Source organism: Candoia aspera, chromosome 3 (genome assembly GCF_035149785.1).
Source record: "Candoia aspera isolate rCanAsp1 chromosome 3, rCanAsp1.hap2, whole genome shotgun sequence".
In the NCBI taxonomy this organism is placed as follows: Eukaryota; Metazoa; Chordata; class Lepidosauria; order Squamata; family Boidae; genus Candoia; species Candoia aspera.
The window spans coordinates 677,145-695,282 of NC_086155.1; the positions used below are offsets into that span (position 1 = coordinate 677,145).

Genomic DNA, 18,138 nt, shown 5'->3' on the forward strand with positions numbered 1-18,138 from the left:
CACACTGACAACAAAGGCCCACATAGTTAAAGCAATGGTGTTCCCTGTAGTAACATATGGCTGCGAGAGCTGGACCATAAGGAAGGCCGAGTGAAGGAAGATCGATGCTTTGGAACGGTGGTGTTGGAGGAAAATTCTGAGAGTGCCTTGGACTGCAAGAAGATCAAACCAGTCCATCCTCCAGGAAATAAAGCCAGACTGCTCACTTGAGGGAATGATATTAAAGGCAAAACTGAAATACTTTGGCCACGTAATGAGAAGACAGGACACCCTGGAGAAGATGCTGATGCTAGGGAGAGTGGAGGGCAAAAGGAAGAGGGGCTGACCAAGGGCAAGGTGGATGGATGACATTCTAGAGGTGACAGACTCGTCCCTGGGGGAGCTGCGGGTGTTGATGACCGACAGGAAGCTCTGGCGTGGGCTGGTCCATGAAGTCACGAAGAGTCGGAAGTGACTAAAGAAATAAACAACAACAACACAACCATGCTTCCCTCTGCAGAGCCAAATGCCCTTTGGAAGACCTGATTTTCAACATTGCCTAAATATCAGGACGAAGGCCCAGGCCTTACATATAGCAGTCATGTGCTCTGCAAGGGCCCCTGCAGAAAAGACCTGCCTCTGCATCCCCAGGGCTCCTAGCATTTTGCTTCTCCCGCTGGCCCGCTAGATGCCTGAGGGGTGCTTGCAGGCAGGGGACAGAGACCCCTCCCTCCGAAGCTGGAATTGAAGGGAGGCTGCCCCCGGCCCAGAGGTGAGGGAGCCTCCCAGAGAAATAGTCCCCCGTGAGTCTATCCAGGCCTCTTGAAGCCATCCGGGCGAGTGGCCAGCGCCACCCCTTATCACAAGAAATCCCCCAGGTTCATGATGCGCTGGGTGAAAAAGCCCTTTCTCTGGCCTGTTCAGGCACTCAGGGAGAGGGGAAAACTCCTGCCTCCGTCTCCAGGCCGCGCATGGATTTATGCCCCTGACTCGCGTCCCTCCTCCAGCCGCCTCCTTTCCTAGCTGAAGAGCCCCAGATGTTCTCGCCTGGCCTGGGAGGAGGTGTTGGAGCCCCCAGCCTCTTCCGCACTTGGCCTGGCAATGCTGGCAGATTCAGGCCAGGCCCTTTTTGGCACCGAATTGACCTTTTTCACACTGCCACGCAACGTGACCTCTTTCTTGAGTTCTGAGCCAGGATCATGGGAAGAGGTGTCAGTTCCAGCCCTCTCAGACCCGAACAGTGCGGGCGTGAGGTTTGGGGGGTGAGGGGGTTGCCCCAACAGGCATCGCTGTGCACCCATTTAAGCTGGATGGTATTGGTCACCAGGCTGCAGAGATCCCATCAGAATTTTCTGGCAGATGGAAACATCCCCCTCCCTGGCTTTTCCGGTCCAGTGTTGGGACCAGGCTGAACAGGAGAGCTCTGATTGGGCCCCTCCCACATCGCAGGTAAACCGCGGGGGAGATCTCCATTCATCAGCCAGTCTCCTTGGCCACTAAAACACAGTTGCTGGCTTCATACAAGGCGCTTAACATGGTTGCTGAATTAACCAATTTTGGGTACCCTGCAATATATTTGTTGCCCTCACACAGTGTTTTTAGTCTGTTCACCAAGTTCAACCATCTCCTGAGTCTGCACCATGCACTGAAGTGGAAACTTACCAAACAGTCTGTGTTTGCATAATATGCTAAATCACAAAGATGCAGACCAGTGTTACCCCTTTGCTCTGCGAGCTGCGCTGGCTCCCACCACACTTCTCGGTGCAATTCAAGGTGCCAGCAATGACTCATCAAGCCCGTCGTGGTACAGGGCCAGTTATTTGTGGGACTGCCTCTGTGATCGTTTCTATCTGCCCCAAGAGGTCTGGCAGGAGGGGCCTGCCTGGGTCCCCTTTATCAAGGAGAGTTGCCTGACGGGGCCTGGGAGATGGGCCTTTGCTGGGCAGCACCTGCCCTCTGGAACTGACCAAGATCCAGCTGGCCCCACTTCTGCGGGCATCCTGGGAAGCCTTGAGCACACGGCTGTTTTCCAGGGTGTGGGAATGGGGTACAGTTGGGACTGCTGTTGTTCTCAGCTGCCACTACATGCATATTTACTATTCCTGGTTTGGTTTGTTTGTTTTTAGCTTTTAACCTTGTTAGCTGCCCACAGTTGCTAAAGATTTATTTGTTTGTTTGTTTGTTTATTTTCTATCCCAACTTTATTATTTTTATAAATAAGGTGGCGAACATCCCTAATACTCCTTCCTCCTCCTCTTTTCCCCACAACAGCAACCCTGTGAGGTGAGTTGGGCTGAGAGAGAGAGACGGGCCCGAGGTCACCCAGCCAGTTTTCATGCCTCAGGTAGGACTAGAACTCACAGCCTCCTGGTTTCTAGCCCGCTGCCTTAACCACTGGACCAAGCTGGCTTGAGTTGCAAGTTGCAAGATGAGCAACCATAGAAATTGAAATAAATCTAATCAAGTTTTGCACGTTGTGCACATGCAGCCACTAAATATTTCCCTGACCTGGTTGAGTGTGTTGTATGAACTCAGCCAATCCCAGCTATTAACTGCCCACTGTCAGGAGGACTTGAAGGACATTGGCTCCAGGCACTGATATGGATAGATTTTCAGAAACCTCACTGCCAAGACACTCTGGCTGGGATCCAGCAACCTGCTGAATTGCAGACTGCTTGATTCCTCCGGGTCTGTGGTGTTATGCGAATCCAGCCACAGAGCTGGAAGGGATCCTCCGTGGTCATCTGGACCAGCCCTCATCCAGAGTTTGGTGAACAGCAGGTGGGAACCCTGGACAGGAAGGTGGTGTGAGCAACTGCACAGGGAGAGCTATGTGCTGCAGGAAGCAAGCAGGAGAAGCGGGTCCAAAAGGCTGCATGCTGAGCAGTGCTGGTCATTTCCCCAACAGCTGCTGGTTGCCCATCGAGGGTGACTGCTCTCCCTCGAGGAGAGAAGCTGCTTGAGGACGATAAGGTGCCCTGCTTGCTTCCTTTCTTTTTTTAAAATTTATTTATTTATTTAATCATCAAAACCCGAAATCAGAACTTCATTTTTAAAAGCTTTTTAATTTGATTCGTATTATAGTGGACAGAAACATATAGAATAGTGGTAGGAATGGATTAATTAAATATGTTTTATTTTTTGGAGGGGAGAAAGAGGGTTAAGGTATATTTGAAATTGTTTTCTTTTTCTTTTTTTCTTTTAATATAAGGGGGAGGAGTACCTGTACTTAGTTATTTTTATTGTGTTAAAGTGGATTGATTTATAGAAATAGTGTGGTGTTTTGTGTTTAATATAGAATGACAGCCTGATAGTTGAAACTGCTATGCTTGAACAGTGGGAGAATATGTGGAACAAAGGTATGAAATTTACTTTGGATTACAGTTTCTGTAGCATTGAGTGCGACAGTAGACAACTTAAGCTTTTCAGTTTGATTCTTACTGAGGTTCCCTGCTTTCTGAGGAGCAAGCTCACTGAGAGAGCACATTGGGAGAGTTGACAGGACCTTCCCTAGGGAGCTTCACATATTTTCAGAGCTGAAAGTTAAGTAGTTGGCTAAAGAGAAAAGCTGAGAAAGGAAAAAGAAGAACATGAAGAGAAATGTCAACACCTCAAGGGAGACCAGCTTAGGAAACTGATACACGAGAATTACTGGAACTCTGCCGTTGTCAGGGATAATAACAGGCTCCTGAAAGCCTGCCAGGATTTCCCTCTGCCCCGGGTTATACCAAACAGAACCAAGACCAGGTTATTTCCCACACTGCTTCCTTTCCCAGGCCTGAGCTGCCCTTTACGTTTTGCCTTTATTATCTCTTAACGGCTCTGCTAACAGTTCTTGCGTTCCTTCACCAACATTATCTCTGCAATCCGCTGCTAAAAAAGTGAAGACGAATGGGGAGGAATCTGCAGTTCTGATGTGCAATGCTTATAGCAGGTTTCCCTCCTGGCCTGAAAGTGGCCTTGTCAGCAGCAACCACAAGCTCGTAGCAGGCCGGGAAGAAACATCAAAAGGTTGGAGCAGCAAGAAGCCACTTGCCGGCGGATGAGGAGTTACAGGGATTTAGCAGTTTAAAGAAAGGAAGCTGCTAGGAGAGGCAGAAAGTGGAGCAACCCCCCACAAGGAAGGAGGACAGATGAAGGAGCAAGTCCAATGGATTTTTTTATTTATTTTATTTATTTATTAATCATATTTATATAGCTGCCCATCTCACGAAAGTGACTCTGGGCGGCGTACAACAGTACAATCAAAACAGTAAATATATGAAGGTAAAACCAGGAGCAAGAGACACAGAAGATAATCTGACTGCTGGGACTTAGAGGTAGTTGCTGAAGAAGACCCAAGTGTTCTGGGGAAGGAAGAAGGATCCGGCAGGACAGAAAACAACGGTGGATCCCTGCCGGTCAGAGAGGATGCACACGTGTCACAAGAGGAGACTTCGCTGCCTCCTCTTATGACACATGTGCATCCTCTCTGGCCTGGGTCGTGCCAGCCAGGGACTCATCACTCTGAGCAGCTGAGCCACATGTATGTTGACTGGGCCATCCGCTCATGAAGGATGTTGCCTCTTAGGAGAGAGCGTGAGGGACGCATTTCCCCGTCTGCTGACCCACATGCGCACTGCAAAGAACGGCTGCAGCCCTGTGACCATGGACCTCAGAAGAACTGGCATCCAGATCCACGGCCACCACCCCAGTCTGTGGAGGAGGACCCAAAATGGAAAGCAAAATGTGACAAGGCACCGTCTACATAATGTGCCTCATCAAGACTATTACAGTGACGCGTTTAGCCAAAGCATGGCAAAGCAGATCGGGAGGGGAATCCGGGGCAGGTAGAAAACAAAACAGAACGGACAAAGTATGAAGTAAGGCCCTGGAAAGAGACCAGTGCCTCGGAGAAAGTGCCGACACGGGATCTCTTAAAAGAAAAATCACACGGTGGTTCATAAAATCCATCCTTTCGCTATCCATAGACGAGTGCTCAGACTACAAGCAATAAACAAATGAGTTTGAGCTCTTAAGCCCGGAAGAGAGGGGGAAATGTGATTTAAAAAGTGTAATAGAGGCCTGGTGGGATGGCTGGGATAGAGCCATTAAAATATATAATTTGTTCAAAAGGAATACAGTAGAAGCTGCAGAGAGGGAGAAGCAGTGTTGCATGTTAAATGTTTCCATTCCTGTTTAGAAATCCAGATTAATGAACATCTGGATTAAAATAAGCAGAGGAACCAACACAAGCCATGTGCTGTTGGTGTTTGCTGTCACCCACCCATCCAGGAAGAAAATGCGGGTGGCATCTTCCAAAAGCTGGGGAGAGCAAGGGCGTTGATCTCCCAAGACACCTGGCTGGATCAGAGCCCTGCTGTGGAGGTCACAGGGCACAGGCGTCTGTCTGCATGTTGAACTGGGTCTTGGAAAGGCTTGGAGCCTGACTGGGGCACCAGCCAGCAGCTTTCCTGCTGGACTGGGGTTGGGCTGTGGCTGGAATCCTTGTGCCTGCTGCTGTTGGTCAACTTCTGCCTCCCTGTCCTGGGCCCGGGAGAGACAGCGATTTCATGACCTTGGTGGCAACTGTCAGCCAGAACATTCAGACCCAGCGCAGGAGGGGGCCACGCAGTAGACCTTGGGTTTGCCCTGCGGCAGTTGTGCGGTGATCTGGAAACGGAGGGCATTCCCCTTTACCCTGTGCTATACCAGAACCTTCCCTGGTCCAAATGAGAATGGTGGCTCCCCAGGGCTTCTGGGGGGCAAACGTGTCCACTCAGATGGTCTGCCCCACATGCTTCACGGATCCACATTGATTCTGGCAGACGCTTGGGGTGTTTCCCGACAATTTGGAAGCCAGATCCAGTGGTGGCTGCTAAGAAGAGGAACCCCAAGCTTATTCCCTGGCCTCGGATAGTTCCCCATTTGACTGAGGAACTTGTCCCCCAGGCCTTTGGCAAGGAAGGGAAGCCCTTCACTTTCTTCCATCCAGTCTGTTGTGCTTGCCGTCTTTTATCCTTTCTTTTTTATTGGTTTTTTGTAATTGCTTTGTTTGATTGTTGTGAGCCACACAAAGTTGTTGAGTCATGCAGCACACAAGTTTAATCAATTATTGTTGCTGTTACTGTCTGAGGGACCACCTCTCCCCAGTTACGTCAGCCCACCCCATCGGAACTTGCAGAGAAGGCGTGCTGAGGGCACCATCGGCTGGGGACCCGCATTTGGTGGGTCCCAGGAGACGTGCCTCCTCTGCCGTGGTGCCTGCCTTACGGAATATCCTTCCTCCGGAGATTAGATTAGTGCCATCCAGGGAACCGGAGACTTGTTCACATGGCTCCGTTGCTGAGGGGGCCATTTTTATCCTCCCTCCGCCTTTGGTTTGTATCTTTGTTTTTTTATGGAATTTCTTAATGTGCTTTTTATATTTTTATCTGTTGTTTTTATAGTTGTTGTTTTGTCTGTTTGTTGCATGCCGCCCACAGTCGCTTTTGGTGAGATGGGAGGCTGTATAAATTTGATAAATAAATCTATTATTATTATTACTATTACTATTATTATTGCTGCTGCTGCTGCTGCTGCTGCTTAGGCATCTGCAGGAGTGCCTTCTCCTGCCTGAGTTGGGTCTTCCTCTGTATTCTTCCTGGGAGGAGCAGCTTTTGGTCATACCCCCATTCGCAAAGCAAGGGGAATGGAGACCAGGCGGCAGCACCGTTGCTCACTTGCTGCCCTGACCTTGCGGAATAGCGTCCTGTTAGAACGAAGGTTCACCCCATGTCTCTTAATGCCCAGAAGCCCTTGAAGGCAGAACCTTTCCAAAGAGCATTTGACTGAACAGTGGTTACCACCATCTTTATTAATCTCCTTTTCTTTCCTTCTCTTGATTTTTATTGTGTTAAGAATGTCATTCTTATTGGTTTGAAGTATTTTTATTGTCAATTGGTTAAGTTTCATCCAGCTATTTTTCTTACCAGGGACATTTTAAAGTTTTGATTGTGCACAGTGGATATTTATTTCTGATTGATTTAAACCACTGCAATAAGATGAGGTTAGCAAAGGATGCTAATAGTAGCCAAAAGGGCATTTTTAAAGATGTTCAAAATAAAAGGAGAAAAAAAAGATGCGGTAAAGCGGCTGCTCAGAGATGGTGAAAAAATGCTAAGATAAGAAGAAAAGGCAGGGTTATTCAACCCCTGTTTTGGCTCATTCCTTGCCAGTAAGCAGCTCTGTGTCCCAGGAAGGGCAGGATTGGAGCTGATAGAAATGAGATCCAGGAATCTCCAGGGTCAGGTGGCCTGCATCCAGGGGAAATGAAGAAATTGGGGAAATTAGGCCTTGCCAAGCTCTCAGGGCATATAATCTTTGAGAAACTGGAGCACGTGAACTGGAGAGGTGGCAGACAACCGGAGGAGGGCAGATGCTGCTGCCCTTCTCTTCAAAAATGGGCAAAAGAGAGCTACAGACCAGCCAGTCTGGCATCAAAAGTGCAAAGAAATCGATCAATCAGCATCTTGGGAGCGATTTGTTGAGTTCTGTTTCCCTCATTCCAGAACGCAGGACACGGAATGAAGAGCCAAAGTTCCCAGCAGGCAAAGTCTGACCAACTGCTGGGAAAAGGAGCAGCAGCTGGACAGAGGGACCAATTTCCCAGAGAGGGGCTGGACTCTCCTGTCCCGAACCTGCTCAGGGGGAGGCTGGACACTGCCTTCGGATTCCTGCCCTGACCAGGGCTGGTACTCCGTGACCCAGGGCCCACCCCCCAGCTCCAGGATTTGAGGAGGCCCTGACCTCCCTGCCTGCCCAGCCTGAGCTTCTGCTGGAGCATGCAAGCCTTTCTCCATCAACAGGCCACAGCAGCGCCCAACAGAGAATGTGGGAGATGTAAGAGGAGGCTGGGGGGAACTCCAGAGACGGCCCCCAAGGTCCCAGGCACTTTCAGGAGAGCAGGCTGTCATTCCACCCCACTCTTCCTGTCGTGATTTTCCTGTGCCCCCCAGGAGCAGAGCCACAGGGCAGATGGGACGGCTGAATCCCAGGGCTTCGGGAAGGAAAGTGGGGAGCTTCGGAGGGAGGGTGGCTTGGCTTGGTTGATGAGTCTGCGGGCAAGGTGGGCAATCACGCCATTCTGCCATCTGTGTGGGGTTCCTTGGCCTGGGTCATCACAGGGCAACCCTGATGATGGTGGAGGAAGGTGGCCATCTGGGGCTGATGGGGGATCCACCAGGCAACACTGATGTTACTGTGGCATTTCATAAGATTTCCTGCACAGATGTTCGGTGGACCCGATTTCCTAGGCAGTGCCAACTTGATGCTAGGAGCCGAGGCTGCCATTGCTCACCTGGGCTGCGTTTGTGCTTGGGGCCCTGAAGAGCTGGTTGGGGGAGCAGGGAGGGGGCTGGCAGAAGAGGTGCTGCAGAAAAAAGTCAATGCTGGTTGGGTCCTGCGGGCAGCAAAAGGAAGAAGCACCACGGTGCCATGAGCTAAAGCCTCCACCAGTGGCCTTTGTCAGTGGCCATGGAGTCAGCGCCCCCCTTGCTGGGTGGGGCTGAGGGTGCCAGAGTGATTCTCCTTTGCAGGAAGAAAGGAGGAGAAGGCTTCCTGGAGGGCGCAGGAGGGAGGAACCATTGGGACTCGGGTCACACCAAGAAGGGAAGAGGGATTCCCACATCCCAGGGGTTGTACGGTTTCTCTGTTTCACAGGGCCAATATTATAATTGGTGGAGCCATAAAACAAGGTGTCTTCTAGTTTGCGTGACTGAACTTCCTTTTGAGAGTTAAAAACCAGGTGTCTGGTGGCACCTTCCCCAATGAAGGCATTCTGTCCCAAGGCAGATGCCGTCGTGAGCTGCAGCTCATATCATCAGAGACACAGAATGGAAAAAGGGCCACTGGGCTCCCCCTGATTCTTTGTCACCAAAGACTAAAATTCTTAACATCCTCCGATATTGTTGACAGGGCCGGGCATAACTTTATTCCTCCCAAGTCAGCAGTTACAGCCAGACCAACAGAAATCGTGCAAGAGGTAAAACAAAATCAGACTTTATTTCCAAAAAATAACTCAAATGATACGATATACGTTGCCCAATTTACAACAATGCAGAGCTCATCTCCCATAATAGGAGATGGGGGGGGGGGACATTCAAGTTATGCAGCAGCTCCCAGTGAATCAAGAGAAGGTAAACCCCGAACTTAGTCTGGAATTACACTGAATGCTCAACGTCTCCAGAGGAAAGGAACGAAAGCTGCTTGCATGCCCGAGTGAAGGAGATTAATCCTTCGCATAACACCGAATTAGAGCTGGTAAGGCTAGTCCTCTGCCACCCTCTTTCTCCCTGCTTGTTGGGGTACTTTCAGCCATGGATCAGGCTCACCTTGATGCAAAGTGTCTCTTGCAAGGACAGGGAGGGCTTTGGATTCCAGGACAAGATGGAGCAAAGTGGGGAGCGGACGAGAGGGCTTCCCCCACCCTTTAACCACACATGAGTCCCAAAGCTGCAGAGAGGAAAGGGTTTCCTGACACATTGACCCCCCTCCCCCCACCCCAACAGCAAAGGCTCTCTGAATGGGCCAGATCTCCATTGGCTGTTCTATTGGCTACGTCCCCCTGCAAGTGACATAAGGCGGGGAAGGGGTGCCTGTGGCTGGGGGCTTCCAGGTCAGGCCCACAACTAGGATCGGTGTCACCTGGGGCAAACATGGATTCCGCACCCATTTTGGCGCCTCCCAGCACGGTGCCTGGGGGCACATGCCCTGCTTGCCCCTCTCCCGGTTGCGGCCCTGTTCCTGGTCAGCACAGTGGAGCGGGACCACAACCAAGGAGAACTGCGGCCTCCTCCCCAGCCGCAGTCCTTCCCCTGCTCCTGGCAAGTCTTCAGCAAGCTCCGCGGCCCCAAACGCATGGGGGGGGCATCTGGCCCACCAAATGGAGGGACAGCTGTTGATGGCCAGCCAGGGAGGGGTCAAAGCTGCGCAGGGATGCAACCACGTCCAGAGGCATTTTGAAGCGGGGCCCCTGGTGGTGGGTCTTGGTGGCCTCATTGCTCAGGACACTTCAGGACATCGTACTTGAAGTACCCCACCCTGTCCACCTGGTAGCGGGAGGTCATTCGCCAGCAGAAGGGGTTGCGGCAGAAGTGGAATTTTCCTGGAAGAGGAGGAAGCGTTGGGGGCGCTGGGGAAGATGAGGAGGTGCTGCAAAGCAGCCAGGTGACATGCATCACAGGAACCTCTGGGCGCAACCTCCTCGCAGCCAAGGAGAGAGGCAAGGAGAGGCCCGAGGGGAGGGACATGGCTCCAGGAAAGGTGCCCTCCTAACCAGGGATCCCGGCTGCTGCACAGAGCCGGGTGGTTGATGTGGGATTCGTCCTGAGACTCCCCACTGACCCAAACAAGCTCCAGGTGGACAACTGTGCAGGCTGGCGTACCTCCCGTACCTCCCTCTGCTGTGGATCCCAGAACAGGGTCGGGGACGGGGCCTGCAGGAAGAATCCCCAGGGCCTGAGCCACTGAGGGCAGGCAGGAGAAAGGGGAGAGGAAGGTCCCCCTCCAGCCCCATAGCAGAAGGGGTGCTGAGCCCCTGATGGTCTCCTAATGTGCCTCCTCCCTCCTCATCTGCACTTGCGGGGCCCTTTTCCCTCCCCCTCCGAATGCAGCCATTCAGGCAGGGACCCCCCTCCCTCCCAGGAAAGTCCCCACCGGAGACCCTCTTCCCCAGGGCCAGACCAGAGGAAGGGGCTCCAAGCAGCACTGGATGGCAGCCCACAAGTTAAAGCTTCCTGCATCTCAGGGGGTGTGGGTGCTTTCCTTCATGAGAGAGCAGGAAGGGGGGTCCTGCAGCTCCTGTGAGGCCATGGACAAGGAGGGCAGGCAGCAGGTCTTCCCTCTTCCTCTCACTCCTGCCCGCTGCTGCTGTGGCAGAACCACCAAACCGGCAATCAACGGATGCAGGAAACTCTGGCCCGCTGCTGTCCCCTGGTGGTCATGTGACTGCTGCAGCCCCAATAGAGTAGCCCCACCACCCCAGCAATGGGAGGTGGGGGCAAGAGGCCTTTCCTGCCCCCCTTGTCCTTGTACTGCCTCTGCTGCTGGCTGGACCAGTGAGCAGCTTCCTAGGGTTCCCCACTTGCACAGCACGGACCGCCTGTAGAGAACCCTGGGGGAGTGCTGCCTGGACCCCCCTTGAGCTCTTCCCCCTCCCGGATCCTTCCTGCCCTCCTTACCTTTGTACTGGAAGATGAAATTAGCATCCAGGGGGACTCCAGGAAAGAGGCTGTCAGTGTGGCGGGGATACCCCTTATCTACCTTCTCCTTTTTCACATCCAGCCTGGCGGGGTGGGGGGGAAGCAAAAGTAAGCAAGATGCCCTCAAGGTAGCCCCGGAGGGCGCCTCTTCCTTCCCCCATGCCAAGATGGGGAGTCCCAGTGCTGCTTTCCTCCTGCCTGGGATTCCAGCCTGTCGTGCAGATGCGGCTCCCTGGCTGCTCCAGGTTCCAGGACAGGCCCAGAGAGACAAGCTGGGTCCAGCCGGGGCAGAAGGGGAGAGCCTCTGCCCAGACTGGCTGGTGATGCAGGAGCACACTGGCAGACCACCGCTTGGGGGTTCCTTGGGGGCTGAGCGTTCTGCTGTTCCCTTGCCCCCAGCCTCTTGCTCTGAAGAGCAGGGGGTGGGCAGAGGACCCCCCCCCCATTTCTGCTACCCTCCCCCAGGCCCATCTACCTCCAGAACTGATCTCCGCTGAAGAGCAAGACTTTGCCCTCCTTCCGTTGCAGGCTCCCGACAATCTTGCGCACCTCTCTCCCGATGCCCAGCTTGTCAAGGCTCCGAGGGCCGATCACCCTCGTCCCCTGGTACACCCAGAAGCGCTGGCCTGCAAGAGGGAGCCGGGTGGGTCGCGGAGCACGGCTCCTCCATGGGCAGGGCAGCTACAAGGCCCCGGGAGGTTTCCGAGTGGAGTGGCTGGCTGCCTTTCCGCAGCTTTGAACCGGGAGAGAATGGGGGGATCCTGCGGCTCACGGCTGCTCTTGGACCCTGGCCGCCCCCTTGGGGATTGTTTGCCGGAGGCTTACGGGCCAGAAACCCTTTGGGCGGGGAAGGGGCCTCACCTGAGAAGAAGAAGAGCTTCTTGGTCAGGGCGTCCTGGAAAGCCGCGTCAATCACATCTGGGAGGGCTGGCCACACGTTCTGGATCTGCAGGGGGCCCTCAAGGGGCCCGGCCCCAGAGGCCGACTTTCGCCAGTATTGCCTGGGGCAGAAAAGGCAGCTCAGCCTTGCCCTCAGCCTTCTCTGCCTGCGCCCCTCCACACTGGCGGGGGGTGGGGAGACCCTGCCGGGGCAAGGCAGGTGCAGTGCTGAACTGCCTCCCCTTGCCCCAGCTCCACACACACCCCTTCCCGCCTCAGCCCTCACCTGCCCTTGAAGAGGTGCAGCGCCTTCTGGATCTCACCCACTGCCTCGAAGCCCTCCACACGGCAGGCGCTGCTCTGGCCATCCACAGTGGGGGTCACGGTCACGGAAGAGCTGTCCTCATCCCCAGCTTCTGTGGGGGTCTGAGGGGGGGGGCTGGGCACCGTGGGCTGAGGGCCTGATCCTTTACCTAGCAGGGAGGAGGAGGAGGAGGAGGAGGAGGAGGAGTTTATCAGCCCAAGCAACAGGACAGACTTCAGCTGCTGTGGGGAGGACTGTCAGAAAAGCCCCTTCCCCAGGGCAAGAGCAGCTCAACAGCAAAGCCAAGGACCGGAGGGGGTGGGCTCCCCTTCCCCGATAAGGATTGCCGTGCTGGGCAGGGGTGGACTGGAGGACCTCGAGGGATCCTTCCACATCATTCCAAAGCATTTTGGGCCTTGTGCTAAGGCAGCACTTCTCTGATAGTCATGGAAACAGTCTCCAGGGCCAGGGTCACTCAAGACCCGAGTTCAGTGTGGCGTGTGAACAGCCGCCGCACAGCCCTTCTGGTAACTCCCGCCACTAGTTCCTTCTGGGGACTCTGGGCCAGGGCTGGGCAGGGCCGGATTCCTGCCCATTTCCCAGGCCTCAGGTGGGGCGAGGGGCTGGCCTTTCTGTTCTCAGGAGACCCCACCAGCAGCCCCCCACCTCCTGCTCACCATAGAGAAACTGGATCCCATCCACATCGTCAGAGTTCAGGTGGAAGTCGGCCACATAGGTGTACATGGGGTACATGAGGGCTTCCCGGATGCTGGAGTGCTCCAGGCCCAGGGAATGGCCAAACTCATGCGCAGCAACCAGGAAGAGGCTGTAGCCTGGAGTGGGGTGCAAAGCAGCAGCTGCTGGGCTGGGGCCCCGCTTTGTTCCCCAGCATTTTCTCTGCAGCCACACGTGCCCCGTCTCTGACGCCAGCCTTTGGGTCTCCACGCCTGTAGCTGCAGGGGCCTCTCCCTGGGGCCCTCGACCCCTGTGGCCCTGGGCCACCACCTCCCCTCACCACCCTTCCCCTTTCTGAGTTGGAGAGGCATCCCTTCTCCCAACACCCTGCAACCCCACACGCACACTTGGTGGGTGGGTGCGCGCGCACATGTGCGTGCGGCTGAGGACTCCCACCAGCTTCCCAAGCAGGCAGAGAGATGGGCTTCCCGCCAGCACCTTGGTCAGAGCAGAAGCCCCACTTCTTGTCTGCATCATAGTCGCTGGTGGTGGCGCACCAGAGCTTCCCATCGGTGCGTCCCTCGGAGGTGCAGCTGCTGTACCTCTGGCCCTGGAAGCTGAAGGGGAAGGAGCAGGGCTCGCCCTGGGCATTCCCTCCAACCACAGCTGTGTCTGCGGCAGAAAGAAAGGTCAGCCCTGAGCCCCTGCCCCAGGAGTCATGGCCTTCTAATGCCCAGCAGTGCTGTGCCAGGCAGGTTTCCCCTCCCCGCCTCGCCCTCTTGCATGCCTGGTGAGAGAAAGCGTCCGGGCAGGGCTGTTGCCGCTGGCAGAGCAGAAGCACCCCCGGAGCCAGTGCCAGCCCCAAAGCCGAACGTGAGACTGTCGACACTTTCTCTGAGCTCAGCAGCTGCAACACCCCTCGGTAATGCTGAGACTGAAAGCGTCCCTGAGCACACGCAGAGTGCTTTTCCCACACAGCAGTCCCCCCTCCCCCCGAGCAACATGTGCCCCCGATCCTGGCGTACCTCTGTTGGGGCAGAAGCCGTATTTCTTGTCCCGGTCAAAGTTGTCAGTGGTCGCACACCAGCGGTAGCCGTCCGTGCGCCCGTCAGTGGTGCAGCCCTCGTAGGATTTGCCATCGAAGACAAAAGGGAAAACACACTTCTTGCCGCCGCTGTTCCCATCATAGGTGAGGAGGACTGGCAAAGCAGAAAGGAAAGGGAGCTGCAGTTTCCGCAGGGAGCAAGCCAATAACTCAAGGGAGCTTCAGAGCTTCCCGCATGGGCCTTGGGCGTCCCCAGGGAGGCAGAGGCCCCACAGGGAGTCCAGCTCCCCTCTCTGAAAAAGGAGCTGGTGTACCCCAAAGCAAACTGCTTCGGGGGGGACACTTTGAGGAGGCCCCTGCCCGCCCATGGTTAAAGCATCACTGAGGGATCTGTTTGCTTCCATCCCCTCCAGCCTTTCACTCCTCCTCAGAGGAGGGACCATGCCTGCCCATCTTGCCAAAACCCAGTGCCACCTTCCTGCCACCCCTCATCTCCCCACGACCTTGGCCAATGGAGACCAGAGGGGAAGATCGCCAGGCCGGTGCCAGAACAGCCGTGTGTGCTGCCGTCAGGGCTCCAGACCTTGGGGCTCCTCCAACCCCCTTTCCCTTTCCTAGCCCCCCCCCCCTCAGCTACTCACGTTCACTGGCGCAGAAGCCGAAGAGCTTATCCCGGTCGAAGTTGGAGGTCGTGGCACACCAAGGCAGCCCGTCCTCCCGCCCGTCGGCTGTGCAGGTGGAGTAGGTCTTCCCCCGAAAGGTGAAGGGGAAGTGGCAGAGAGACCCGTTGGCGTTCCCGTAGTACGTCTTCACCACTGCTCAGAGAGGCAGAAAGGCCGGCCGTCAGACCGGCCAGGCGGGCAGGGCCCCCAGGGCCCCGGGAAGCTCCAAGCCAGCAGGCACAGCCAACTCACCGACGCCCGTGCCCAGAGTCCAGTTCTCATCATCGTCAAAATGGGCGTCCCCGCTGTATCGGTCCTTGCCGGGAGGGAAGGCGTGGGCGAGAAGGTTGTCCTTGCCATCGAAGGGGTAGCCGTCGCCATGTTCTGGGGGAAGGGCAGGCCAGCGCAGCCGGGGTCACGGTCGAACAGGAACTCTTCCCCTCACAGCAGTGGCGGAGGCTGCTCTGAGCCCCCAGGGGGATCCGAGGCAGTCACAGATCCCCCCACCCGCCTGCCCCTCCCAGCTGCAACTCACCTCCGGTCCCAAACTGGATGAGAATATCCACCTCCCCGTCCTCCTGGCGCGTGAAGGTGAGGGGCGTCACGTCACTCCATACCTTGAAGGCTCTGGCGAAGGCGTCTTCAATGACGGAGCCGTCCAGGTCGGGAGAGTAGTTGAGCACCCTGCCAAAAAAGAGGGAAGGCTCAGGTGCTGCTCAGCAGCGCCCCCCCCCCCCCCCCCGCAGCTCCATCCTTCTTTGCTGCTGGGCTGTCCTCAACTCCCTCTCCTCCCCACCAGCCCTCCACCCTGCAACTACAGCAGAGGATGAGGGAAGCACCTGGCAATGTGCATCTGCTCTGGAGGGGTGCACAGCCTTCCCCAATCTGGTGCCCTCCACGGGCCTTGGGATTCACTTCTCAGGCCCTGAGCCTCCCCACCCCACCTTAGTCTGCCACGGGAGTTGTGAACAAGGCGATGGACGTGTTCGCTCACTTGTGGCTCGCTTACCGGTATGTGAGGTCTGTGTGGTCCCACTTGAGGTTTCCCTCAAACGTCTGGAAATGCCCGACATCTGGCACTCCGCAGCGGGGAGCCCTCATGGCTGCGAGGGTGGTGGCATCCAGCTTCCCCGTCTCTGGCAAGCCCAGCCGCTTTTGCATCGCCTTGAGGGGGGTCTCCAGCTTCACCTGCCCCACGGGGTTGGTCTCCTTCAAGTACCCGTAGCGCTGGAGGTAGAGCTGCGGCGGCAGAAAGACAAAGAGAAAGAGAAGAGCGCGCTAGCCGAGGTCTGTCTGCCGAAGGGAGGAAGGGACGTTCGGGGCGCTGGACCAGCTGACAGGGACAGAAGGTACTTCCTTGCGGTTAACCTCATGTCCCCAGGGCAGACAAACCACGGCCGGTTCACCGGGTCTACAATAAGTCGTTGGGACCAAATGAAGGGGCGGGCGGGGATCCCAGGTGGGGCTGGGTCCTCCGAACACGCGAGCCACCAACGGCGCGGCCCCACTTGCGCCGCCTGGCCTGGGTCGTGCGAGCATAGCGCGACGCGAGCCGAAGCTCAAGGGGCCGGCGGGGAACTGGAGGCGGGCGGCCGGGCGGGGTGGCGCGTCTGGGGGAGCTCTGGTCGACCTCCCCCTCTTGCCCTCCAGCCGCCCCCGAGAGAGGCCGCCTGCCGCGCTCCGTCTCGGGCTCCCGAACGAAGGAGGGCGAGGGAGGCTGGAGGGGAGCCCCGACCCAGGGGGACGCCCCGCCGGGAGCGCGCAGCTTGGAGACTCACAGCGGCAAGCTCCCGGTCCGTCATCCGGCTGACCATCTCCCCGGGGAATGCGATGACCAGGGGGCCCTTGCCTTCCAGAGGCGCGGCCCAAGCGCCGGGCAGCGGCAGGAACGCCAGGAGGAGGAAGGCCGGGACTGGGTCCTTCATGGCTGCTGAGGCGGGCGAGGGTCTCGGCGGGGCGGGCGGGTCTCTCTCTCTCTCCCCTCCTTTCTCTCTTTCTCCTTCTGGTTCTGCGGGCAGCGTGAAACTCAGCCAGCGGCACCACCGTCTGCCGCCCGAGTGCCGACGGGGCCCTTTATGGTCCGCGGGGAGAGGGAAGGGGAGAAAAGGCTGAGTCAGCCGCGGGTCCCTCCCCTCTCTGGAAAGAGGGGGAGAAACGGCCGGGCGCTGCCACTTCCTGGACCTGTCTCAACAGGAAGCCTGAAACCAGCCGGGACCAGCCGGGCGGTTTGGAGAGGGCAGCCATCGGCCTGGACGGGGCTCTCAGAGCAAATGCTCCGCAGCGCATCTGGCCTTCCTTTCCCTTCCCCCCACGGTCTACCGAAGCTGGCGGGGAAAGCTACGCTTCCCGGGCTGCATCAGCACTGCCTCCCCCACCCCCTTCCCTGGCTGGCTCCCTGCCCCTGGCCAGGGAGGATGGGATGGAGACCCTCAGAGGATGGGGCAGGTTGGGAGTGATGGTTGCTGGGGACTGCCAACCAGGCCAAGAGCCGCCTGCCCGAGCACCTCCTGACCCAGGTTCTTATCAAAGGCCTGCTGCCTGGGCATTATCCGGGCACAGAGCCATCTTCTTTGTCTAGCCGAACCCATGCATAGGCCCGGCCCTGAGGAACGCTCAGGAGCAGCCCCTGCCTGCTTATCTCTCAGGGGTGCATCTTGCCCCAGGGAGCATCAGGCCTCCTCCACCGTGAGGACAGCTGGAGCCGTGGCGGGCACCCCTCTCTTGGATTAGAGGCCCTGCAGCTGAGGCGACAGATTAGCCCTTGGCACTTTTGCCACAACGGACTAACCCAGAAGCTTCCGGATATCCTGGCTGGACAGGGAATGCCCTGGTTTTGGACTGCCGTCTGGGCATCCCAGCTGGCTCACAAAAAGGCCCAGAGGGGAAGGCTGGGAAGGCCTGGAAGCAGGGGGAGCATTGTTTTAGCCATCTGTCACCAGCGTCTCCTCCTGAGTCTGTGCAGGAGTGCCTCAAATGGCCAAGACTGCACCCTGTCTTTGCCTGGAAGAGCATGAGTGTGGGGGGAGCCCTCTTAACAAAGCCTGCCCTTTTCCCTGCCCATGCCTGCTGGCCGAGGCCCTGGTCCCGGTTCTGGTAAACCTGAGAAGGTGGGGATGCTTTCGGAGGGAAAGCCCAGCAACGGTGGCTTCAACCAGCCAAGCTGGAGGCACCGAGCACAGCACAGCCTGTCCCAGACCAGGGAAGGACCCCTTTGTGCAGCAGATTCTGCTGATTGGAGGACAGCCAGACAAGGCCACCTCCAAGCCCTCCAGGAATAGTGGGACTTCCCACCCTCCTCTCCAGGAGGCAAAGCCCCACCCCTCTGGGTGTGTCCGGACAGGTGGCTTTGGCACAGCAAGGGAAAAGACTTCCTTG

The 18,138-nt window shown here is 56.4% G+C and overlaps 1 protein-coding gene across 1 annotated transcript; it reads right to left on the reverse strand.

The window, feature by feature from the left end:
* Positions 1-9,882: 9,882 nt before the first annotated feature.
* Positions 9,883-16,891, reverse strand: MMP9 (matrix metallopeptidase 9). Its single transcript, XM_063296783.1, has 13 exons — positions 16,542-16,891; positions 15,773-16,002; positions 15,299-15,447; positions 15,016-15,147; positions 14,743-14,916; positions 14,082-14,255; positions 13,555-13,728; positions 13,059-13,214; positions 12,364-12,550; positions 12,060-12,199; positions 11,674-11,824; positions 11,178-11,281; positions 9,883-10,102 (listed from the first exon to the last, which is right to left on the reverse strand). The coding sequence occupies exons 1-13, from the start codon at positions 16,686-16,688 to the stop codon at positions 9,993-9,995; spliced, it is 2,028 nt and encodes a 675-aa protein (XP_063152853.1). The 5' UTR covers positions 16,689-16,891; the 3' UTR covers positions 9,883-9,992.
* Between the last annotated feature and the right edge of the window lie 1,247 nt (positions 16,892-18,138).

Bases quoted from the DNA above. Each gene is read 5' to 3' on its own strand.
- MMP9 (XM_063296783.1), bottom strand. From the start codon at position 16,688: ATGAAGGACCCAGTCCCGGCCTTCCTCCTCCTGGCGTTCCTGCCGCTG. The intron at 14,256-14,742 runs GTGAGTAGCTGA...CTGCTTTGCCAG, and splicing joins CGGCTTCTGCGCCAGTGAAC to TCCTCCTCACCTATGATGGG. The intron at 11,825-12,059 runs GTGAGGCCCCTT...TCCCTCTTGCAG, and splicing joins GAAGCTCTTCTTCTTCTCAG to GCCAGCGCTTCTGGGTGTAC.